At 45.7% G+C, this 25,152-nt stretch overlaps 1 protein-coding gene across 1 annotated transcript in view; it reads left to right on the forward strand.

Moving 5' to 3' along the window:
- The window catches only part of Sctr (secretin receptor), a 64,001-nt gene that overhangs the window by 34,071 nt on the left and 4,778 nt on the right, over positions 1-25,152 (forward strand). The window contains exons 4-11 of the mRNA XM_076866855.2: positions 2,883-2,986; positions 10,017-10,114; positions 11,196-11,328; positions 12,184-12,337; positions 19,001-19,061; positions 20,893-20,962; positions 22,394-22,485; positions 24,042-24,168. Coding sequence (XP_076722970.2) covers positions 2,883-2,986; positions 10,017-10,114; positions 11,196-11,328; positions 12,184-12,337; positions 19,001-19,061; positions 20,893-20,962; positions 22,394-22,485; positions 24,042-24,168 — 839 coding nt within the window. The remainder of the gene's footprint in view (positions 1-2,882; positions 2,987-10,016; positions 10,115-11,195; positions 11,329-12,183; positions 12,338-19,000; positions 19,062-20,892; positions 20,963-22,393; positions 22,486-24,041; positions 24,169-25,152) is intronic.

A 25,152-nucleotide genomic window follows, 5' to 3' on the forward strand; every position in this document is an offset into this window, starting at 1 on the left:
CTCCTGTTGAAAAGATTTAAAGCTCTTCTCCTCCTCCGCCCTCCCAGAGCCACAGTGCCTCCACCTGCTGTTCCCCTCCCTCCTGTCCTTCTGCAGAGGGGCCGGCAAAACCAGTGCCCACTGCAACCGGGATGATGAGGTGCCAGCCCTATTACATCACTCCCCAGTTACTCCCTCCTCGTTAACTAGAATTCCCTTGACCCCTCTTGAGGCTCCCTACCCTCGAATCACTCACCACGCATTGGGGACTCCCCCAGGGACTCAATTCCCTGTCTGCATGCTTTAAGGATGGAAGCTGCTTTAAGGATGGAGTTAGGCATAGGGATGCCTAACACAGCTGCAGTTTCACCTTGCCACCACATGGTGCCGCTGTGGGCTGCAGATCCACACTGAGATCCTGACTACTGGGTGCTTGGTTCTGGCCCTGGCGTGGTGGGGACGACCATCCCACCCAGTCCTGCCTCGGGCTTTGGGGTGTCAGCTGGTCCACAAACACAGATCAGGACCTTCTGCTAGTCACCCAGAACCTTGGACTCCTGCTCCTTATCTCCCTTCAGGAAGAAAATCTCCCCCTAGTGGTGTCCCCAACCCCAATTCTGACCCCTGTGGGAGGGCCCAGTGATGACAAGGTGGTGTTCTGGACCCTTCTTCTTGAACAAAGAAAAATAAATAGCAGAATTAATTCATAAATTTACTCTTCCCAGGGTACCCACCACATGGGCCTGACAGGATGGGTGTCCTTGTGACTGGAGAAACTACAGCTGCCTTCTGCCCCAGAGAGTTCTCATGCCAGGCCTAAATGTTCCCTCTAGGATGCATTTCAAAGGGCGCCTTCTTCCAGCATTGCTTATTCAAAAAACGCATTCTGGGTGGAGTCAGGCCTGGCCCTTCTTTCCTTCCTGCTTAGTGGGAGGCAGCAGCAGTCCCCAACCTCATTAGGGGCCGGGAGGCTTGGACGACAGCACTGAACTGATTCTTCCCCTAATGCATGTGAATATGTTTTCAGGGGTGCCCTGAGGTGTACGCTGGCTTGTACCTGGCTAAGGACCCGGGTGGCAGGGGAGTACATGGGATTATGGGGGCCCCAGGGAGTCCCGATGGTATGTTTGCAGCCTTGCAGGTGGCTCTATCGGCAGGGGACTTTACCTTGTCAGCAATTCTTGGCACTGGCCTGGGTCACATGCAGATCTCTTGGGAATCCTGCTGGGTCAGCGAGGAGAGGGCCCTAAACACCAGGCCAGGTGCAGTGGGCTGAGTCCACAGTCAGCCTGAGGCAGGTGCTACCTTTGGATCTGAGGTCTGGGTGTTTGTTGCCATTCAACCATGCCAAATTGGACCACCATTCTTTCCCATTGCCTCCCCTGAGTTCCAAGTCCCCATGGCCTGTCCACTCCTGCTTTATTTGGAAAGGCTGAAAGGAGAGGAAGCGGGGCTGCAAGGCCTGCTCTGTGCTGGCAGCAGCCTAGCCCCGCTCCATGTGCCAGTGTTTGTCTTGCTTGCTTTTGCACAGAGGGTGATTATTCCTACCCGGCACAGAGAAGTGGTGCAGGTGAGGTCACACAGCAGCCCTGGGTTTCAAACTCAAGTCTGGCTGCCTCTAGAGACCTAGGCTCCAGGTCTCCCTGACCCTTCATAGGCTGGGCATGTCTGGAGCCCAAAGGACAGAATCTCCTGGGGCTACAAGTCACACGTGGGATCAGAAAGAAAGGGCCAGACAGGAAGGCAGCATAGTGATAAGGTTCCCCCTGTCTGGGCACCATGCCTTTAGTTTTATGGTCTGCAAAGTAGACAACCCTTGCCTTCCTGGGGTCTGTGAGGATTGGATCAGAATCCGTACAGAAAGTACATAGCACAATGGCTGGTTCTAGAAAGCCCAGCCACATTTCTCTAGCTCAGTGGAAACTGTTTGGTCTCAAACTCTGTGAGTGGTGGCCCAGCCCCATGGAAGAGGACTATCCCAGGCTCAGCCAGTGTTGTTAAGGGGCCCCTGGACAGGGTTCTCCCCTCAGTACCTAGTGATCATTGTCCTCACCTCATGATGTCTCCCACTCGCCAGAGCTGGGGATCCAGATCTTGGTAGCCCAGAGTATAGAAGGCAGCTGGACCTCAGTCCAAGGCGGGCACCTCCTCCTGGGGCCTTCTAGCTGGCATCTCCCTTCCATTATGGGAAGAGCTCCATGCAGGTCCTTCAGCTCCATTCATGTGCCTTTCTCTCTAGCCAGCCAGAGTCTGGTGCACAAGGGCCCTGGGCCCAGCTCAGGGCAGCCCAGAAACCATGGACTATATGGTGAGAGGGGTCAGCCTGCAGCCTTGCCTGGGTGCACGGGGCAAACAGAACTTCAGTTGTCTCCACAGGTAGCCTTGTTGTGTTGGCTAAAGGACTAATAACTCCAGCCTTCTGGTGAGAGGTGGCTGTCTGGAAAGGTGTATCTCAGTGGCACTCTGGTGGCTTTCAAATGGCCCGGTGAGCAGGGTATGAAGTGAGATATGAAATGCAACTTTCTTGGAGCAAGGTTTGTAACAACAGTAGACTGAGTAGAGGTCACTGTTGGAGTGGCCAGGTCCTTGCCACCTCCCCAGATGTTCTAGGGGACCTTCCTGATATGTGTCGGCAGGACCTGGGGTCAGGCAAAGCAGGAGTCAAGAAGGGCACTAGCACGTGGTGTCTCGTGAAGAGAACGGCCCTGGAGCCAGGAGACCCAGAGTTCCAGCCCCCTTTCCACATTTACTAGGGTGTGATCATTGTAATTATTGAATCCCCATGGGCCTCAGGTTCCCCAGCTATAAAATGGTTGTAGCATTTACATGTCACTATAGAATTCAGTATAAAAATAACATTGCCAGTACCCACTGCTTACCTGCTGGACACTTGGCACCCACAGGTTCCCTGTTCCGAAACTGCACACCAGACGGCTGGTCAGAAACCTACCCCAGGCCTGACCTGGCCTGCGGGGTTAATGTGAACGACTCTTCCAATGAGAGGCGGGTAAGCCAGTCAACCTCCACCCCAAGGGGGTCCTGGGAGGTGGGGAGGCCTGAGAGGAGACAAGGGATATCAGTGTGGTCCAGGGGTCAGGATGTGGGGCCACTCTCAATCCCCCCACCACTTCTCTGCTCAGCTGAGCTTCCAGGAGTTGCATTACCACCTCAGTCTGTCAACCTAGAGGTGAAGGTCAGGAAGACCCTAGGCACTGTGAATGTTGCCATATACCACCATGAGACTGGGGTGGTTTATTTATAAAACCCAAAGAGAAGCCACGTGGTGGCTAAATGCTCAGAGCCAGGATGGTGAGTCCGAATCCTGACCTTGAACTTGGTGTCTCTGGGGAGGAATTAATTGCTCTATGTCCCAGTTTCTTCTTCTGGGAAATCTGGCTAGTGATAGTTTGACTACACAGGCTTGTCAAGAGAACTAAACGAGTCAGTACAAGGATGCCCGAGATGCCTGCCTGGCCCCATAGTAAGTGCTCAATAAGTGTTGGCTCTCCAGGGAATCTCTTGGATCTGGAAACTCACAGGAGTTTCCCCTCAGTTTTAGGCTGAGGGGAAACTCCTGTGAGCTGAACTTCTTTGGGTACCCTCTGAGACTTCCTTAGACGGTCACTGTCAGGGTCCATCCCAGGCTCAGCTCCCTTCCCAGGACAGCCCAGACCCTCAAAGCTCACATATCCTGAGGCCTCTTGCCCCCGACTTGGCCTTTGCCCACTGGGATCCCTTGCTTGGACAGCACTTCCCTTCTCTCTTTTCCTGATTCTTTCACATCCTTCAAGATTCCTCTTGGTTTCATCCACTGTAGCCCGTTCTGGAAAGTCTCCCTCACCCACACCAAAGAAGACCCCCTTCTGTGCTCTGCGCTGGCCTCTGTTACCTACCATGCTATGGTAAAATGGTCAGCATGTGCCATCTTTCTCCATCTCTCTCACTGAAAGGTGGACATGGTGGACATCCATTCACACAAACATTTACTGGGCACCTCCTAGGGTCCAGGCCTGAGTCTGGATATGGGGGTCCTGCAGTGACAAATTAGAAACTCTTATTTATTCCCAGGCTATCATGGTGTCTAGAGGCTTCATGGTGCCAGATAAATGTTTGTTATGCTTGAGGTTAAGCGTGAGAATCTGGGTCCCCAGCATTCCTCCACCCTACAAAAAAAAAAAAAGCTTGTTGTTCTGAATGTCTATCATGAGCCAGCTGCTTGACGTATAATTACATTACAGCCTCAAAATAGCCCTGCAAGCTCATGGGGAAAGGAGGAAGTTGGGCAGCAGACCACACTGGCTTCTGACTTCTTCCTCAGATTCCCGTCTCCAGTCAATCCATCTTGTTCTTCTACTTGCAGGAGTGGGTGGAAGATGGAGTTTCTTCCCTTCTGGGGCTTATCCAGGTGGAGACAATAGGAGTATGGAGTGACTTATGGGCAGACAGGATCATGGAGCGCTGGGCAGTGGGTTCTTCGGCAAAGGACTATTTCCATCATTTATTCATGTGTAGAAAGGAGGGTTATGTGTATCAAATTTGTAAAGTCATCAAACTAAGAAGAAACATTCTCCCGATGGGTGGCAGGATGGGGGGTCAAAGGATGCTTTGGGAAGCAGATATCAAATTTCCAACTGATTATTAATAAAGTAAAGCTCACATATCAGGGAAGGCAGAGAATGGGCTCCGGGATTCTTTGACAAAAAAGCACCACAAAGTCGCCAAGGGCCAGGTTATTTTGAGCTTTCTCCCTTCCATCCTAGCAACATCTCCTAAAACTCTTGTTGACATCAGCAATCATGGCCAGAGATTCTGCCATTCCTTCTGGCCCAGAAGATGGAACTTCCTAGGGTTCCTTCTGAAGAGTTGAAAGACTTCCCCCCAACACACCCTGCAACCCCCCCAACGCCACACCCTGCAAACACCCCCCCCAACACCCCCAGGAGCCTGTATTCACATCTCATTGGTCCAAAATGGGTTAGACCCACCCCACTCTGAACCAATCTTTAGTAGAGGGATGCATAATTGATGTAGGTGGAATTTCCCAAACTTTCTGGCCTTAGGATTCCTTTACATCCATAAGAATTACTAAAAATCCCATGGAACTGTAGTTTTTGTGATTTGTTTTATGTTTATGTTTTCTTTTGCAGGGGTGGGGGAATAATGGGGATTGAACTCAGGGACACTCGACCACTGAGCTACATCCCCTCCCCTATTTTGTATTTTATTTAGAGACAGGATCTCACTGAATTGCTTAGGACCTCCCCGTTGCTGAGGCTGGCTTTGAACCCGTGATCCGCCTGCCTCAGCCTCCCAAGCTGCTAGGATTATAGGCGTGTGCCACCATGCCCAGCAGTTTTTGTGATTTATATCTATCAAGTAACACAACAGTTACTGTTGGCTTAGAGGAGTCAACTGGAAAGAATAGAACCTGGAGCCTTTACACAATGTTTATAGCAGAGTTGAAACTATAAAATCCCAAACCAAGGGGCTGAAATTTCACAGAAGCAAATGCACAATTATGGACTCAACTCAGAAAGTTAATTATTCAAGAATGGTTGAAAGGAGACCTAGGTTGACTTCAGCTCATGCTACAAAAATAGTAACAATTAAAATTAAAAAAAAAACCAAAACACCAGATCCTGGTGGCATATGCATATAATTCCAGTGACCCAGGTAACGCAGCAGGCTCCAGGAGGATCTCAAGTTTGAGGCCAGCCTCATCCATTTAGTGAGACCCTGTCTCCAAAACAAGAAGCCAAAATGAAAAGAGACCAAAAAAAAAAAAAAAAAAAAAAAACCAAACAAACAAATAAACAAAAAAATCCCTAAAACAGGAAGGGTTTCCAGATATGACCCTCAATGCTAGTCCACAAACTTGCATGGACTTTGAGCTTTACTCTGAGATTTGAAGTATCCTTTTTTTTTCTAATTATTATTGTTAAAATGTCTTTTTCTTTTGTCTATTGATGGTTAAGACTTGGTCTTCTTGCAACATCCTTCCTTGGCACATACCACTATTTATTGATGAATGCCCACAGTGGACCCGGATTGACAGAGAGACAAGGCATGTCTTGCCTGCCTCAAGCAGGAACCGCCAGTGCTTTTGCTAATTCAGTTTGATGGGAACAGGGCCAAGCCCATTTGCACAAGTCTACTTTTGCAAGGACAGAGTTGAGAGGTTGCAAAAGCGACTATACGGCACCGAAAGCCTAAAATATTTACTCTCTGCCTCTTTATAGCTAACTTTTGCTGAAGCTGATCTAGAGGGTACAGCAAGAAGGTGGCCCAGACAGGCTGCACAGCAAAGAGACAGGCAACTGGACCCAAAAGAGGCAGCAGGGGGTTTCTGAACTCCAGGTCTTCAGCATCTGTGCTTAATTGCAGATGTTAAGAGCCAAGGAGCCAAGGGTCACATTAGGACTCCAGGGAGCTGGGTTGTTTCTGGCTGAGACCTGGCAGATCAAGGAAGGCATGAGAGCTGGGCTAGAGATCACCCGGCAGACCATGACTGCAGCCGCAGGACAGTGCAGAATATTCTGCCTCGACACTCGCATGGGTCACCCTGAGCCTCCTTAGGCTCCCACGGGCTGGTCCAAGCATCCCCGGGAGTGAGGCTTATGTGCTCAGCTGCAGAGCTTATCCTGTATGCAGCAAGATTCCTGATTGACATGTTGTCCCCAGTTCGACATTTCATGGGTCCCAAATTCTAGGAAACACTGATCTAAGGCACCTCACTGCCCATCAGGGCTCTTTGCTTCATCTGTGAGAGGTGACTCCTGGCTGCTGGGAGAGCAGTTAGGTCAGGAGGGAAGCTCAGTGTCATTTTAGCAGCCGTCCTATCCAAGGTCACCTCTTGTTGTTAAAAAATGTATGGTTACTCTGAGTCAAAAGCAGCTTGTTTTCTGGTAACTTCTTCCCTCTGGAGCCTACATGTGAAATCTTGCCTTCTACACATCAATCATTCTGATATTTTCTCCCCTAAGTTGTTTTTTCCTCCCTGCGGGTATAACTTACCCAAATGTTTTCATACCTTCGGAAATGCTCCAGTTTATTAATGTGCCTCTTAAAATAACATCCCCGACCTGGACATGACGCTCCAAGCATTCCAGCGCAACCAGCTGCTCTCAACACTCCATCAATGTAACTGAGAATAGGCCTAATTTTTTTAGCAGCTACCTCATACCTCAGACTTCCTACCATTTCATGCCGCTGACTCATTTTGAAGGGTAGATGATAGAGTGGAGTGGGGGAAAAATTACCATATACTGAGAGTCTTCTAAATGCCAGACATTGTCTGGATACTATATCCTGATGCCTTATTTACCTCATCATTTTTCCAACAAGCCTGCAACACAGATATGATTATCCTCATTTGGCAGATGAAGAATCTGAGCTCAGGGAAGTTAATTAATTTCCCCTAGGTCACACAGCTGGTGAGTAACAGTCCTGGGCTTAGAACACTTGTCTCCTGGCTCTGAAGCCTATGTTCTTTCTCTATAGTACCCATGGAGATTGGGCCATTATTGTTGTTGTTGTTGTTGTTATTATTATTCTTATTATTATGTGTGTCTGTGTGTGTGTGTGTGTGTTTTGCTGGAAACTGAATCCAAGGCCTTGTGCACGCAAAGCAGGCACTCTACCAATTGAGCTATATCTCCAGCCCCAAGCGTGGGCCTTTTCCTATGAATAGCTATCAGCCAGGTTTCCCCAATCCAATTCTTGTGATTTCTTAAGAAATTAATTAGGTGGGTACAGGCAACTCAGATGGCAGTAACAGGGAAATTGTAAGTTCAAGGTCAGCCTCAGAAAGTTAGCCAGGCCCTAAACAACTTAGTGAGACCATGTTGCAATAAAAAATAAAAAGGACTGGGGATGTGGCTCAGTGGTGAGGTTTAATCCCTGGTACCAAAAAACAGATTAATTTAAAAATAAATTACCCTTTTATTTTGGTTATAAATAGCATTGACCCAGTATAGAAAAAATTAAAATACAGATTAAATACAAAAGAAAATAGCTCTATTCCCAAACCTATAATTCAAAGTTAACCACTTATTAACATCCAACATATCCCCTTAAAATCTTGTTTCTAGAATTCATGAGATTGAATCCCATGGAATATCCAATTATTTTGATCTACATAAAAAGGCAATTTCATATAATTCAGCCTAAATTTTTTACAAATTTAGAATCACCCTGCCCATGTAAAATGTGTATCTGCCTTTTCCTGTCATAATACATTGACATGTCCCAACTTCTTTGAAAACTCTGGAAACCAGCATTTTAACAGTGGCATAATATTAAAGTCATTTTGGTTTAAAATAATTGAGTTAACAATTCTTCTGTTGTTGGAGGTTTCTTTTTCATCACCAATAGTTCTGAAAGAAATATTTTTATATATAAATAAGCTTTTGTTTTTCTATTATCTTGCAGTATTCTCAGAAAATTGGGTCCTGGACCCCCAGAGACACCTATATCCCAGGATGCTCAAGTCCTTATATATAAAATAGTGTAGTATTTGTACATAAACCCAAGAACACCCTTCCATATACTTTAAACCTGTGTGTATGTGTGTGTGTGTGTGTGTGTGTGTGTTGCTGGGGATCAAACCCAGGACCTTGCACATGCTAGGCAAGCACTTTTACCATTGAGCTCCAGCCCCCTCCAGTACACTTAAATCATCTCTAGATAATATGTAATTCCTAATGCAGTGTAAATGCTGTGTAAGTAGTTGTTATGCTGCATTATAATAACAAGGAATAATAACAAGAGAAAATATTTGTACTACTACTTAGTATAGAAGCAATTTAAAAAAAATTCAGTCATGGTTGGTAGAATCTGTGGATGCAAAACTGGCAGATATGAAAAGTAGCTGTATTTTCATAGAATTAATTCTTGGAGTAGAAGAAAAATCAAAGGAAATGTATGTTTCAAAGGCTCTTGATAGAAATCTTAACATCACCTTTCAGAGAGATGGAAGCAGGTTTTACTCCCACTATACTCTCATCTGAATAGAATGTTATTGCTTTTAAGTATTTGTTAATTTGATTGCTAAAAAATTATCATTGTTTTAAATTCCATTTACTTGATTCTTTTAAAGACCATTGTACAATTTATTTTTCAGAACTTAAGTGCAGGTCTTCAATTTCTCTATGTCAAATTTTAACTTTTTGCCCACATTTCAGTCTATGGACATTGGTACCAAAGACGAGCCAACAGTGTGAAGTGGCTACTGAACAAGTAAATGCCCGATTGCCTGCATTAAGAGGAGCACAGTGTGCGCATCAGGGAGGTGGTGATCCCATTGTGTTTCTTCCTTGTTGGAGAATATATCTGGAGCTTTCGAGCTATGTAGTTCTGGGTGTCTTATCTAAGGAGATTGACAAACTAGAGCATATTCATTGATCTAAATGATGAAGAATTGTGGAAAGAGATTAAGAACACAGAATAAATGCCGAGAAGATAAGTGAAGGACAGATGTGCAGAACTGCTTTGTTGGAAAATGACAGACCTCTCTGTATCTTCCTAACTCTTCTATATAATACACCTAATGTTCAAGGTGAATTGGAAAATGACAGACCTCTCTGTATCTTCCTAACTCTTCTATATAATACACCTAATGTTCAAGGTGAATTTAATTTAAATGGCTCCAAAAGGAAGAAAATGCACTCACAGCTGCAATATTAAAGCCAATTTTAGCTTTATATAAGAAAAAAAATCTAACATTTTATACTGTTGTGCTCCAGATGACTTCCTAAAAAGGCAGTGAGCACCTTATTCTTACATATTCAAGAGAAGACTTGAGTTCAGAGTGTTGGTAAGGGCTCTGTGCACAGTGTGCAAGTTTCAATAGGCATCAGAGGATACTCCAAATTTTTCCAAAGTCAAGCTGTGATCTTACCAGTTTGTGATGTGACATCCTTGGGGCATAAATGGAATAGCCCTCAGGACAGTTGGGCTCAAGCTGCCTGAAGCAGAGGCACTGGGGCACATAAGAGACAGCAGGTGGGTGGTTGGCTGATACGTGGCTCTTTCTGCAGCATGCCTACCTGCTGAAGCTGAAGGTCATGTACACCGTGGGCTACAGCTCCTCCCTGGTGATGCTCCTTGTAGCTCTCAGCATCCTCTGTGCTTTACGGTAAGAACATGCTGCCAGTTTTCCATCCTCCAGCCAACTTTGGGTCTTACTTGCTCAGATGAGAAAGAGGAAGGTGTGGGTGGGCTGGCTTGTCGCCTCTCCATATAAAGCTCACCTGTGGCAAAACATAAAGTTCCTGTGACCACTGCATTCCTTTACTCATTCAACACTTGCTAAGCATTACTGATAATGTGGCCAGATTTTTTTTTTTTTTAACAAATGTTATTTCTAATATTCTCCCAATGCTATAAGAGACACTTTATAGGTGTCTGGTTTGACTCCTGGTTGCAAAAGACAGAAATCTGCCTCAAAACAACTGAAGAAAACAAAGGTGACCTGACCCACATAATTGACAAGTTCAAGGGCACATGCTTTAGGCATGGCTGGATGGAAGGCAGATGCTCAGAGGCATCAGCAAAACTAAGTCTTCCTCCATTTCTCTTCTCTGGACTTTCCTCATTCTCTGGCAGCCTTTCTTCAGAAATGGTAAAGATAACCACCAGAGGCGACAAGGGCAAGCGCTATCAGCTCAGCAAAGCCAAGAGCAAAGTGAACCTCTACCCCATCCTAGCAAAAGTCCTGGGAAGGGAGTTCTCATAGGCTCAGCTTGGATCACGTGTTCAACCTCCGAACCAATCAGTACAGTCAGGGATGGAGCGCTGATTGGTCAAATCTGACTCAAACGTGAGGAGGGCGGAGTCATCTTCAGCAAGAGCTAGAATAGGCTCTCTTTGAGAAATCCCGCATTTTGAAGCAGAAGGGGAATAAGTAACCACATTTTTTGTTTCTATAGCAGAGGAAGCAATTCTGGGAGATGGAGAAAATGGTAGGTCAGGGCAGAAAGTATATTGCCCCTACAACCTTCGCTTAAAAAAAAAAAAAGAAAGAAAGAAAGAAAGAAAACCCTGCAGTTATGAGACAATACACTGGGGTTCTCATTCAGGTTCTGTTCACAGAGACGAGTGAGAACTGGAAGAAGCTGATGTCTGCCTTCTCGGATGCGCTGGGGTCAGGGAGGGCCTGGCTGAGTTCCAGCCCCTCCTGGCTTTGGCCCCTATAGCCTTGCAATCTGTCCCTCCAGGAGGCTCCACTGCACCCGCAACTACATCCACATGCACCTGTTCGTGTCCTTCATCCTGCGTGCCCTGTCCAACTTCATCAAAGACGCTGTGCTCTTCTCCTCAGATGACGTCACCTATTGTGATACCCACAGGGTAACATGGCTGGGTCCCCTAGGGTACAGCTAGGCCTGCCTTTTTTGGGGGGCGGTGGGTAATGGGGTTGAACTCAGGGGTACTCCACCACTGAGCCACATCCCCAGCCCTATTTTGTGTTTTTTTAAGAGACAGGGTCTACACTGAGTTGCTTAGTGCCTTGCTTTTGCTGAGGTTGGCTTTGAACTCATGATCTTCCTGCCCCAGTCTCCCAAGCTGCTGGGATTACAGGTGTGTGCCACAACGCTAGGTCTAGGGCTGCCTCTTAAAGTTAAAGAAGCCGCTCCATCAGGAGAACCCTACACCATAGTATCCCTGTCAGGATTTGGAATTTTCTAGTCCAGGTATAATGAACAAGTCAGGGCCATTTTAGTCATCATCAATGATGCCTCCTAATAGTGGTTGGCACACCCCTTCGTCATTATTCCCATGAAAAGTGAGCTTGGAATGAGTTTTGTTTCCCTTGGCTCAGAAATTCCTTCCCTCTCTAAACTAGTTTCCTCATCAGAAAAAATGAGAGGGGTTGAGCAATATGGGGCAGTTTTCCCACTGAAGGAGACTCTTCCTTATAAAGTCTGGCAGCCAGTTCCAGAATTTGAACCCAGTTACTGCTTCCCTATGGATGGCTCATTGACCATCTTGACAAAACCCATGTGGCCTGTGGACTTCTACTCTCTAAAGAATGCTGTGGGCTTGGTCTTCTGACAGGAAGGCCACAGGAGTTGGCTCCGAAACTTGAGGCTCACTGTGGCCTGGCTCCTGCTTCCTATAACACGGAGCTTTTTCCTTTTGAGTTGATCACCAGAGGGGAGCCACGGCCACCTGACCTGGACTCACCTGCCTTTCTCTGTCCAGGTGGGCTGTAAGCTGGTTATGATCTTCTTCCAGTACTGCATCATGGCCAACTACGCCTGGTTGCTGGTGGAAGGCCTCTACCTCCACACACTCCTCGTCATCTCCTTCTTCTCGGAAAGGAAGTGCCTGCAGGGTTTCATAGCCCTTGGATGGGGTATGTGTCTCCACAGTGTGGTGTCTGTGCAGCACGCAGGAAAGGGCGCTAAGTAGAAAGAATTTCTTTTCTTGATCCAGCTCCACATTAAACTAATTTCTGTAATCCTCTGCAAGTTGCTTGATGTTTGGCTCTTTCTAGTTTATCTGTTGAGTGGGAAATAATAGCTAAAATTGGGCACCAATTTCTGGCATCTGAGTCCTTTTACAATTTGGTTCCACCCAATACTTGCGGCCTCGTCTTCCACTTATATGTCATCTTTCTTGCTTCCTTTTCATATCACGATTTTTGACTGCTAGTGTCAAGTCTGGCTCAGGTAGACATTAAACATAAAAGAAATTAATTGGCTTATGCAACTAAAAAGGCTGGGGATTGCCAACTTTAGACCAGGATGAATCTAGCAGTTTAACAGTGATTCTTTCTGTCTCTCAGAACATCAGATTTATCCTTCACCTGCAACTCCCAGAGTAATTGCCTATAGCTTTTGGGCTACAGGCTTTTTATAACCCAGCTCCAATGAGAAAGAAAGACTATGTCTCAGTAGTCCCAACAAATATTCTAAGATTCACTTGAATTGGACCTTTTCAATCACATGCACATCCTTGACCCAATCATAGAGGCTGAAGGACTGGAATATGCCGATTGGCATGAACGGCTCAAACCACATGGCTTCCCGAAGGAAGTTCACCATTTACTTTATAAAAGGGGAAATGATAGCAAGACAGTCACCTGCAGGCCCCCATTACATCTCTTCCTCCTTGCCTTTCTGGTCAAGGAACTCCATTTCTGGTCAGGCATATATGCATCACTTAATCAACATAGCACCCCAAAAGCTTCTCAGAGGCCTCAGCTCAGAGATGGAACATACTATGCTCAATTCACACCATACACAAGAGCAGACCCAGGATCCAAACCAAGGCTTGTTAATATCCAAAGCCTTTTAATTTTTACTTTACTATTAACAAACATCCATCCATTTACCTATCCACCCACCCACCCATCCATCCTTCCATCATTCATTCATTCATTTGATAAAGACATGTGTTAGTTACCCACTGGGTTCTAGTCAGAGAGCCAGGTTCCTGTGATGATTCCCATTAGATTCATGCAGTTTCTTCCTGTTCCTTTTAATTAAGAAGGGTTCCTGCCAGGAATGCCCTCCTGTGCCTTTTCTGCTTGTCTAAATCCTTATGTGCAAGGGCCTGGTCTCCCCATCAGACCAGCAGGGAGGCCACCTGAGCTGGCAGAGTGCATTGCTTCTAAACCTTGGCAGCCTGACGAGCGCATGACCCTCAGCCAGCAGGGGCTGTAGGGCTGTACAGATGTCTGCCTCGGACAGCAGTCCCAGAGGCCTGGGGACCAGGGACTTATCTTATGCAGCTAACTCTGACAAAAAGCACCCAATTTGGAGCTCAGCTCTTTGAACTTTGAAGTCCAGATCTGCCAGGATTAGCTGTGTGGACATGGAGCATTTTTCCTCTATAATATCAGGGTCAAAATTTACTCAACATTCTTTGAGCACTTCTTTGCGTTTGGAGATTATAAAAACATGGAAAAAAATTATCCCCAAGATAGAAGTTACCCAAAAAATTTACCAATTCCATGGCCCATGGTAAATTTGTAGTATAGTAGGGGACAAAACTGCACTGTGAAGGCTAGGGACATAGTTCAATGATAGAATGCTTGCCTAGCATATGAGGCCCTGGGTTTGATCCATAGCATCGGAAAACAGAAGTACTATGATGATATCTCTAGCATGGGGTTTTTAAGAGGCTTACATGAAATAATGAGAACATTTCTTTCTTGTTCAAGTATTTATTAAGCATCTATTATTTGCCAGACCCTGTGCTGGGTGATGGGGACTACACAGCACATAAACAAACAATGATCCCTTCTCTCCTGGCCTGTCTGCCTGTGAGGTCCCAAAGAGATGGTGAAGGGATTCAGTGATTTTAGCTGTCCCTCCTAATAATTGTTCTCATGTTTCTAAAGATTCTGCTTTTCTTTCTTGATTTGAAGTATTATTGATTACCTCCTTATGATGAAAGATAAGGATATAAAATTTTTCATCCACTACTCTCATTCTTTCATTGTGAGTTCTCATAATATTTAGTTAAATCATATTTACATTATTATATCTATGTAAGTATGGATTACTGTTGAGCAATGGTATTTCAATGTGTGAGGAGACTTTCAAATGCAAAAATAGTGGCCCCCTCCATAATTTATATTGGCTTCCCCAGGGATAAGTTAATTAAATGAGTATATGCTGCCGTAAAATTGGAAAAAAAAAACTTTTTTAAGTACAGAAACTTATCCTAGTCCCATATACAAACATTTTCTGGAATTTTCTTCCAGCCTTTATTCTGTCAGCAATTTTTTTTTTTTTCTCATGTAGTTGTGGTCATTCCTTATGAAGAATTTTGAGTCTTGCTTCTTTCCCATGAACACATAAGCATGTTCTGAATTATTTCAAATCATCCACATTTTAAATTACCATTGTAAATGCATTTAACCAAATATCCATTGTTTGAACATTTCACATTTTTCTAAGTGTTCACTATATGTGTGTGTGTGTGTGTATGTGTGTGTGTATATATATATATATATATATATATTTTTTTTTTTTTTTTTTTTTTTTTTTGAGACAGGGTCTCGCTCTGTTGTCCAGGCTGCTCCTGAACTCATGGGCTCAGTGACCCTCTCCTCAGCCTCCCAAGCAACAGGGAGCCCAGCACCACTGCACCCAGCTTCACTATTAGAAATAGCACAGTGATGAATACTTTATGGGCAAAGCTTTTTTCCCTCTATAATACAAAATCCCAGCATTTGGATTACTGAGTCAAAAGAAGTGAACCCATTTAAAGTTTTTAATACTTATTCAAGGTTTTATTTTTTCCAAGTGTCTGAACTATCACTCTATGCCCAAAAAAGAATGATAGCTCAGCTTTTCTAGGAGATGAACCAAGAGGTAGGTCTGATGATTCTGCCTCAGAATCACTGCCGGGTGGCACATGTCCAACCCGGCTTGCTGGGCCCTCAAGTTTCTGAGTCAGTGGGTGTAGGGTGGGACCCAGGACTGTGCATGTCTATCAAGTTCCCAGGTGTAAGGGAATGACCCCTGCAACCTCATGGGTTGAAGGCTTGGTCCCCAGTATGGCAGAGTTCAGGGCTTTTAGGAAATGCTGGATCATCAGGGCTCATCACTGGATTAATCCACTGATGGGTTCATAGTTGAATGAACTATCAGGAGATGGTGCAAACTGTAGGAGGTGGGACCTGGGTACTTCGAAGGAGTGTGTCCTTGGAGCATGCCCTTGGGGACTATCTCTTGTCTCCAGTCCCTTCCTCTCACTCTGTTTCCCAGCTGCCTTGAGGGGAGCAGCCTGCTTGGCCACACCCTGCCTGCCAGGACTGTCTGTCTCACCACAGGCCCAGAATTGTTTAGTGGATTAATATTGCTTACTACTTGATCATATCTATGTAAATATTGTTCACTACTGAGCCAAGTGGTACACAACAATTATCCTTCCATTTATTTAGCATTTTATTTTTCCTGGAGTTGAGTTTTTTTATTTGCTTATCAATATTTTATTATATCACTTTCACTGATTCTCCCAAATTCTCTGAAAAACCCTCCAGTACTCTTTTCCAAATCATCAAATGTTAACAGGAAACCTCAGTGCCTATAGGTTTTGTCAACCTAAATTTTGAGAAAATCAGAGAAATAAAAAACAATGACATTTTGGGGGGGAATGGCATTGGCAATGGGAATATGTGTGCCACAGTAAACTGTGACTTTGTTCAAAGAGTTGAAACCAGGAGGTGTTTTTGTTTTTTTTTTTTTTTAAAAAAGGAGGGAGGATTATATGAGATATAATCTTTGGCCACGATGACTAATAACAAGAGTGGCTCCCTCCAAGGTGAACAGTCCCTGGGCAAATGTCCTTGTAGAATTACTTCTTGTAGTCGCTGTGCAAACTTGCGGTCCTGGCAGAGTCTTTTGTGACACTATCAGGCAATTATGAGCAAGAACCTTTTATTTCTAACCTCCCAACTTTATTTATTTTTGTTAGGGTTGACCTGGTGAGTCCATTTCAATTCCAACAACTTTTATGTTTCTTTCCATTTGTTCCTGCTGTATTAATTTCCTATGGCTGCCTAACACATTGCCACCAAGTTGGTGGCTCAACACAACATAAATTTACGCTTTCACAGTCCTGGAGATCAGAAGTCTGAAATCAAGGGGTTTGCAGGGTTGACTGTGAGGGATAATCTGGTCCATGACTCTCTCCTGTTCCTGGTGGTAGCTGGAAGGCCTTGGCGTTCCTTGGCTGATAGCCACATCACCCCCATTTCTGTCTGTCTGTCACTGGTCTTCTTCCTCTACATTTCCTCCCAGCATGTCTTCTGGCCTTCTACGTGTGCCAATTGTATTGGAGTAGGGACCCACCCATTCAACAGGACTTCATCTTAGCTAATTACATTAACTAAGACCCTAACTCCAAATACGGGCACCTTCCAAGGTTCTGGTTAGACCTGGATTGGGGGGTGCAGCGCTATTTAACCCAATATATCTGCTACTGTTTTTTCTAGAACTTTTTTCCCCTCCTGCTTGACTGGGTCTGGTGGTTTCCTAGACTTGCTCAGCTGTCTTAATCTTCATGCAGAGAATTCTCTTCACCTTCTGTCACAAATCCTATTTCCTTTATTTCTTGTCTCCTTCTCTTTTATTTCCTCCCTCATTGTGTTGGAGCACATCCTCCAGTATCTTGTCTGACAAACAGGATCTGGAGGAAACATTTTATTTATTTATCTGTTTATATTTTTTATTTTTTGCATCGCACATCTGAAAATGTCTTTATTCTACTTTCACAATGAATTTGTCATTTTGCTGGACATAAAATATCAGGTCAAAAAATCATTTTTCTCTGAAGTTTCGAAGACTTTGTGTTTTGACCTCTGGTTTTATGGGGGGTGCCGTGCCATACTTGAGACATTTTATTTACCTTCCTATGTATAAAATGCAAGGGCTGGGGTGTAGCTCAGTGGTGAAGCACTTACCTGGCATGCACAAGGCCCTGGGTTTCATACCCAGCACTGCAAGAAATAAATAAGCAAACAAACAAATACATAGGGGATTTTCTCTCTGTAGTTAGCAATGTCAGGGTGGAGGGGGCGGGAATGTGCTCCAGTGCAGATCTCCTTTTATTCATTTTGCTGGCATGTGGTGGCCCTTTCATCTGCAAACTCTTGTCCTCATTTCTTGAAGACGATCCTGGATTATCTGATGAATCATTTCTTTCCTTCATTTTTTTTTTTTTTCTCTTTTCTGAAACTCCTTTTAGTCAGATGGTGCATGGCCTGGAAACAACCTCTAATTTTCTAATTTCCTACTTTGCATTCCATTGTCTTTTTGCTCTGCTCTCAGGGAGATTCCTAGTCTTTATCTCCCAACCCATCTTTTGAATGTTGTACTTGGTCACCCTGTGTTTAGTTTCAAAGCCCTCTGTCTTACCCTCTGATTGCTCCTGGTTTGCAAAATCCTGTCTGTATCTTGTAGGCACCATCTTTCCTGTCCCTCTGATGATATTCCCAAGAGTCATTTGTTCAGGCTCCTTCTGCTCCTGGCATGGTCTGTTTCTCTGAGTTCCTTTTCTCTGGTTGTTTTGTTTCTAGTCTTTTATGTAATCAGAGATGGGTGACTTGACTTTGGCTGAGTCACTTTGGAACTGAGCAGAGGCGCTGGAGAGGGGCTGGGAGACTGGGCTGAAGTGGTCACTGTGCTGAAGGGTCCCCAGCACTGTTGATTTTAGGCCCCTTTTTTCTGGGGCTGTTCAGTTCCTCCAGGAAAGAATCCTTTTACGTTTTGGGTGTGGTGAGACTAGGGGGCTGGAACCCAGTTGTCATTCCTCAATCAGCTTTCTCTATTCCTAAATGTAGTGACACCTCTTGTCCACTCCACCTTTCCTTCCTAGTCTTTGTGCTTCTTATTATGCCACTTTCTTTTTCTTTCTTCTTTCTGTGGCATTGAGGCTAGAAGCCAGGGCCCCCACACACTAGGCAAGGACTCTGCCACTGAGCTACAGCCCCAGACCCATTTCTATCTCTTTGTTGTCATTTTGGAGGGGCTTTGGGGAAAAGAGAAATAAATATATAAGCTCAGTTAGCTGTCTTTAAAAAGAAGTCAGGAAATGTTCCCTATATCTTTTAAATTCATGAAAATTTTATCTTGTCTGTGTATTTTTGTGTAAATATGGCAGTGATGGTTTACCTTACCAGTTAGATGATTGAGCTTCTTACAAACCAATATTTTAATAAAAATCAATTCCAGTTCAGGAGCGGGGACCCACCAACTGTCTCCACAGGCTCCGTGATTCTGTCCAGGGGTCCAGCCCCCTCTCTCCTCTGCAGAGGTCCTCTGGAGTCTGGCCTAGGCTCCCAGGATACTCCTAACCCCAAGCAGCTTTCAGGATCCATCCAATCCTGCCTCCACTCCCAGAACATCCCAGCACCTTTGAAGCATGTGGCTACACAGAGACACAGGATGGCAAAGGGGTTTCTGTGGGAACCAAATCTTGGCACTGGCTCAGCACCTGGGCTGTTCCTCTGTTGAAGTCTGAGTCCTCTCTTCCCCTTTCCCAATTTGTTTTTAACCCTCAGGTTCTCCAGCTGTTTTCGTTGCTTCGTGGGCTATCACCAGGCACTTTCTGGAAGATATCGGGTAAGCGGTTGGAAGGAGAGTTACCAAGAATTTGTAGACAGAATTCCCCCCCACACACCAATTCAGCCAAACTTGAATTGAAAAATGAAAAGTTGGTCTCCACTGAAGATGTATAGACTTTTAGTCCCTGTCATGATTCCCTAAGCAATATAGTAGGAAAGCTATTTACATTGTATTAGGTATTCTAAGTCATCTAAAGTGTACAGGAAAATATGTGTAGAATTATATGCAAATACTATATGATCTTATTGGAGGGACTTGAGCGTCTGTGGGTTTTGGTATCGTGGAGCATCCTGGAACTCATCTCCTGTGGATGCTGAGAGGCAACTGTACTTGACATTGTCCCTTTCTTCAAACAGCATGGTTGAGCTTCTAACAAACCAATATTTTAATACAAATCAATTCCAGGTCAGAAGGGGGGACCCACCAACTGTCTCCACAGGCTCCATGATTCTGCCCAGGGGTCCAGCCCTTGGAGCTATCTAGGAGCTATCTTTGGAGCTATCTAGGAAAGGCCTGCTGCTTCAGATGAGAGGCCACAGGCTAGTTCTCTGGAGCTGTGCTTGTCACTCTCCAGGTGTGTTTCCAGATGGGCCACACCTGCAGTCTCCTGGCTGCCCTGTCTTTGTGCCTGCAGGGTCAGCTCTGTGCTTGGATCGGGGGGCCAGACTGCTGTACTCCAGGCAGCTGCTGCTCAGTGGAGGACCCCTCCCTCCCCTGCATGTTTAAGAGCCCTGAGGGTAGCACCATTCTCACCTCCTGGGTGTGGCAGTGACCTGGACAAACCAGAGCTCTGGTCTTGTTCTATAAAGGAGTGAAGTGCAGGTGGAATAAGCCCAGGGGGCCCACCTGCGGGTGAGCACCTGGGAAATGATTTTGAGGCAGCTTGGTAGGGAGGATGCCACCAGGCCAAGAAGTGGGCTGGGGGATGAGGCTTGTATGTGTCTTAGAGTTCAAACTCTGCCCCAAATAATGGTTTCAAATCCACTTTTTAAAAATGGGTGAATTTACTTTTTTAAGAAAAGAAATCTGGCTGGTTACAGGGTTGTACACCTGCAGTTTCAGCAACTGGGGAGAGGGAGTCAGCAGGAGTTGCTTGAGCCCAGGGTTTGGAGGCCGGCTGGGCAATGGAGTAGGTGGCCTCCTGCTCTTAAAACAAAACAAAACAACAACAACAAAAAAAAAACACAACCCACCCACCTTCAACAACAACAACAACAAAAAACACAACCCACCCACCTTTCTAGAAAAAAATGGAAAGTTCTATTAGAGTTTCTCATTTTCCTTGTGGGAAAAAAAAATGTCCACCTCTCTAGAAAAAATGGAAAGTTCTATTAGCACTTCTCATTTCCTTTGTGGAAAAAACCAAAAAACCCAACCAATTAAACTCTGTTCCAGTTGCCTTGGACTAGGCACATCTCTCGCTGATCAGGTTCCCCTCATGCCTGATGTCCTGGGATCCTGAGGTCCCAAGCCAGTCACCGTGCCACCTCACTCACCGATGCTCTCTGCCTGGCCCCTGTTGACAGCCGAGTGTGCCACTGTGAGCCCCAGTGAATTCTGACAAGCTAGCTTTGGGATCCCGGGGTCCCCAGTCTCTTAGGTTCCAGTAGATTCCATGGAGATAGGTGGCTGCTCCCTGTGGCCCAGCCGTGTTCATAGCTACAGGAGAGGGGGCAGGTTCTAACGGTGCTGGGCACACAGCTGCAGGGCTCGGGCCACAAACCTGAGGCTTTTATGTCCGAGGTTGCCTGGGGAGCGGCATTGGCTGGGTACTCTAGCTTCCCCCTCCTGACAGTGCTCCTTGTCCCTCCCTCCCTCCGTCCCATAGGTGTTGGGATATCAATGCCAATGCTTCCATCTGGTGGGTCATTCGAGGGCCTGTGATTCTGTCCATCCTGGTGAGTGGCTGTCTTCCCCTGAGCTGGGGCCCGAGGGGACTGATGGAAACAGTGACCGGCCCATGGGGGTAGAGGACTTGGAGGCTGGGATTCCTCTAGATGCCAGTGTTCCCCAAGGAACAGAACTGGGCTATGAGTCCTAGTCGCCTCTAATCCTATGTTTTGTGGCAAGTGTTTTCCCAGCCCTTGGCAATTCCTGAGAACAACCGAGGGTGAGGGGCTGGGTGATTTCACCGTCCTTCTGTAAAATGGGGCTGGGGTAGGTGGGGGAGGAGGGAAGGAGAGGAGCTTCCACATGAGCAAATTCATAACCTCCCAGCATGGGCCACAAGGGTGGGAAGAGAGGGCACCAAAAGAAATGAAGGGACTCTAGGACTCATGCCTATAATCCCAGAGAATCTGAAGGCCAAGGCAGCCTCTGCAATTTAGCCAGACCCTTTCTCAAAATAAAAAATCAAAAAGGGTTCAGGGTGTAGCTCAGTGGTAGAGCACCCCTGGGTTCAATCCCAAGTAACACACACACACACACACACAGAAAGAAAGAAAGTCCAAACTCCATTCCTGCCCTTCAGGAAGTTATGGTCAAGTTGGTAGAAGGCTTAACAGATGCAAGCATTTGTCCTTTTATCCTACTCAGGGCCTCAAGCATGCTTGGCAATGGCTCTGCCACTGAGCTCCATTCTTAGATCCCTTTTAAGATATTTTAAGTGCTCTGGCAAAGTAACATCATCTCTAAATACAATAATAAGGAATGAGTGGCAATCAAGAGAAGCTTCCTGGAGGTGGTGATTGAGCTGCAAAGTGACCAGAGGCTGTGAAACAGCCGTTTTTAAAGTGTGGTTCTAGACCAGCAACTGCAGCTCTAGATGGGAGCTTGTTAAAAATGCAAATTCTTGGAACCACACCAGACTTATTGAACCATAACCTTTGGGGATGTACCCTAAATTCTCAGAACTGAATTTAGAGCATGACTAGGTTCAATTCCAAGTACCATATACAGAAAGAAAAGGAAGGAAGGAAGGAAGAAAGGAAGGGAGGGAGGGAGGGAAGGAGGGAGGGAGAAAGGAAGATGGAGAGAAAGAAAGTTAGCTTTGACATTCCCTGGGAGCTTATTAGAAATGCAGACTCTCAGGCCCAGCCTGCCACCTGCCTTTTTCAAGACCCCAGGGGGATTCCAAAGCACTGAGAATATGAATGATCTGCCCAGAGGCTGAGCAAGTCTAGAGCCCCTGCAGGCTGGGGTGGGAGGGGGTGTTTCCTCCAGCCTTTGCCTCTAGAAAGGGTTCTGGGAGGTAGGAGTGAGCAGCAGGGTGGGCCTTTCAGGTGGTATCTGCAGTGTCTTCTCTACCCTCGGGTCTAGGGGACAGGGCCAGGAGAAGTATCTGGGAAAGCAAGACACCTTCAGCCCACCTTCTGCCTTGTGTTTTGCAGATCAATTTCATCTTATTTATAAACATTTTAAGAATCTTGATGAGAAAACTTAGGACTCAAGAAACAGGAGGAAATGAAGTGAACCAATATAAGTAAGTGGAAAGCAAAGACCCAGGCATGTTCTGTCGGTCAGCAAGCATTTACAGAGTACCTACTGTTTACTCAACTGTTTCTAGAAAAAGAAAGAAAAGTGATAGACTGAGTTCCAGTGAAATGGTGGGGATGGGCCTGATTATAAAGCCTCAGACACTGTGGTGTAGGAAAATCAAGAAATCTCAGCCAGGAAGTCTGGAAGCAGAGATGTGACCCTTAAGGCCAGGCGAGGGACCCAGATTCAGACAATCTGTGTAGCTGTGCATGTTGTTCAGGAGAGAATAACCTTAGCTCTCATCAGATTTTTCAGGTATATCAAAAATACTTAAAACCTTTTAAGATGTTAAAGAAGATGCGTTAGTCTGCCAGGGCTGCCTTAAGAAAATACCACAAACTAGGGGCTTAAACAACAGAAATGACTTTCCCACAGATCTGGAGCCTGGAAGTCCAAGATCAAGGCTAAATGTCTTCTGAGGTGTCTCTTTGTGGCTTGTAGATGGTCACCTTTGCCCTATGTCCTCACGTGGTCTCTTCTCTGTGCACAGGCATCCAACTCTGTGGGCCCAAACTTCCTTTTCTCATAAAGACACAGTTGAATTGTACAATGGTCAATCCTAATGGCCTCATTTTAACTTAATCACCTCTTTAAAGACCCTGTGCCAAAACACGATTGCATCCTGGTGGTTTTAGCTTCATCATATGAGTGAGGAGGCAGCAGCCTCCAAGATATGATATGGTAAAGACAAGTTAGCGTCTAATGGAGTCTTTCTCCATGATCTGTTGAGTTCTGAGAGTCTCGCAGTAGCCAGGATCCTGTCAGACTCCCCCACAACATCCCTGGAGCGACAGGCTCTGAAGTCAGGTAGAGCTGGAGGTCAGGGTAAAGTTACCAGATAAAATACAGGATGCCCAGTCACATTTGCATTTTGGATAAACAACAAATAGTTTGGTTTTTTTTTTAAGGACTTATTCCCTCTAACTTTTCCATTGTGTATATGAAATTCAAATTCGACTGGGTATCTTGTATTTTTATTTGCTAAAGTTGGCGACACTGACCTTGGAAGAAAACACAAGAACTTCTCCTCATAGGTATGTATTACCTAAGAAAACAAAGCTGAGTGGGCTCAGCTTAAGTTAGATACAGAGTGACTGTAACACACATTTATAATTTATAAACAAAAGTTATCTGAGGGGCTGTTTATGTATTTACTGATGAGACCCATGATCAGAAAGTCCTGGGATAGATCACGTGTTGGTGAGTGTTGTGTCTGAGTGCGGGGTGCGTGGGAGTTAGGAATTTTCCAAAATGATGAAAACAGGAGCTGGGGAGACCTGGCTCAGTGGGAGACCGCTTGCCTGGCATGCGAGGTTTGATCCACAGCACGACACAACCAAACAAAAACAAATGAAAAGAAAATTCAGAAAAACAAAATAGTTTGGGGACACTGGGGCCAAGCTCTATGCAAATGGGCACTAGATGAGATATGCCCTTGCTGACAGGAGGGGGGCCGGAGGGAGGCAACACAGGAGTGACAGTGTGTCCCTGTGTCCCCAGGCGCCTGGCCAAGTCCACCCTCCTGCTGATTCCCCTCTTCGGTGTCCACTACATCGTCTTCGCCTTCTCCCCTGAGGACGCCATGGAGGTCCAGCTGTTTTTTGAATTGGCCCTTGGCTCATTCCAGGTGAGCTTTGGGGTCTGCGGCTACTGGTGAAAAGGGCAAGTTTTCTATTTCCTCAGAGAGAAGCAGAGGGTCCATCCGTGACAGCAAGCCAGCCAGTGCTGATGGTCAGTGGTGACCTGGGAAGAGACCTCATTTGGTGGAGACCCATAGGACTGCCTGTGCTTTGTGACCCTGAGTGGGACTCGCAGTCCCCACTAGTCAATGAGGGTGGGAGATGAAACTAAGAGACTGACTGCAGGGAACACAAAAACGAAAAGCCACCCAGCACTCGGAGTTCAACTCTCCATACCATCTGCAGTCTCATTAAGGCAGACACCCCAAAACCTGCAGGAGGATCAGCCCGGTGGGAACGTGTGTGAAAGACAACAGTATCCTCCTTTTCTTCCTGGGAAGAACATAGAAAATCCCCAAACTGAGAAATCCACAAGTAGCAGCATCAGCATATTTATTCAGAATCAGTTAAGAGAGTTCAAATTGCCTTGGAGCAACAGGAAATGGGGGCGGGGTGTTAGGAGACTATTGATTTTTTACAAAATAAGAATTGTTTGACTTTTAAAAGCAATGTGCATGTGCAACTTATTAAAAACAAAATCTGACAAGAAAAAAAGAAAAGCAAATGAAGGGGGGGAGAAGAAGGAGAGAGAGAGAGAGAGAGAGAAAGGGAGGGAGGGAGGGAGGGAGGGAAAAATCACCTACCTAGGAATTCTATATGATGTTGTGAGGTTAGAAAAGGAAACAGGTTCAGGTAGAAGGGAGTCTTAATGCAAATCCCAAACTTTACAATGATATTTATTTACTCAGAAATTTCCTTAAAAAAAAAAACAAAACAAGGTGATGTCACTTTTGAGAAGAACAGTGGTCCCTTACCACTCACAGGTTCCAGGGAGGACACACAACTGGGAGCACATCATTGCCTTCCCTGTGCCTTCAGACCCCACCCCAGCGTGTCCCTTCTGCCTCCTCTGAGCAGCAACTCTGCCTGGG

The sequence above is a fragment of the Callospermophilus lateralis genome, chromosome 9 (assembly GCF_048772815.1).
Source record: "Callospermophilus lateralis isolate mCalLat2 chromosome 9, mCalLat2.hap1, whole genome shotgun sequence".
Classification (NCBI taxonomy): Eukaryota; Metazoa; Chordata; class Mammalia; order Rodentia; family Sciuridae; genus Callospermophilus; species Callospermophilus lateralis.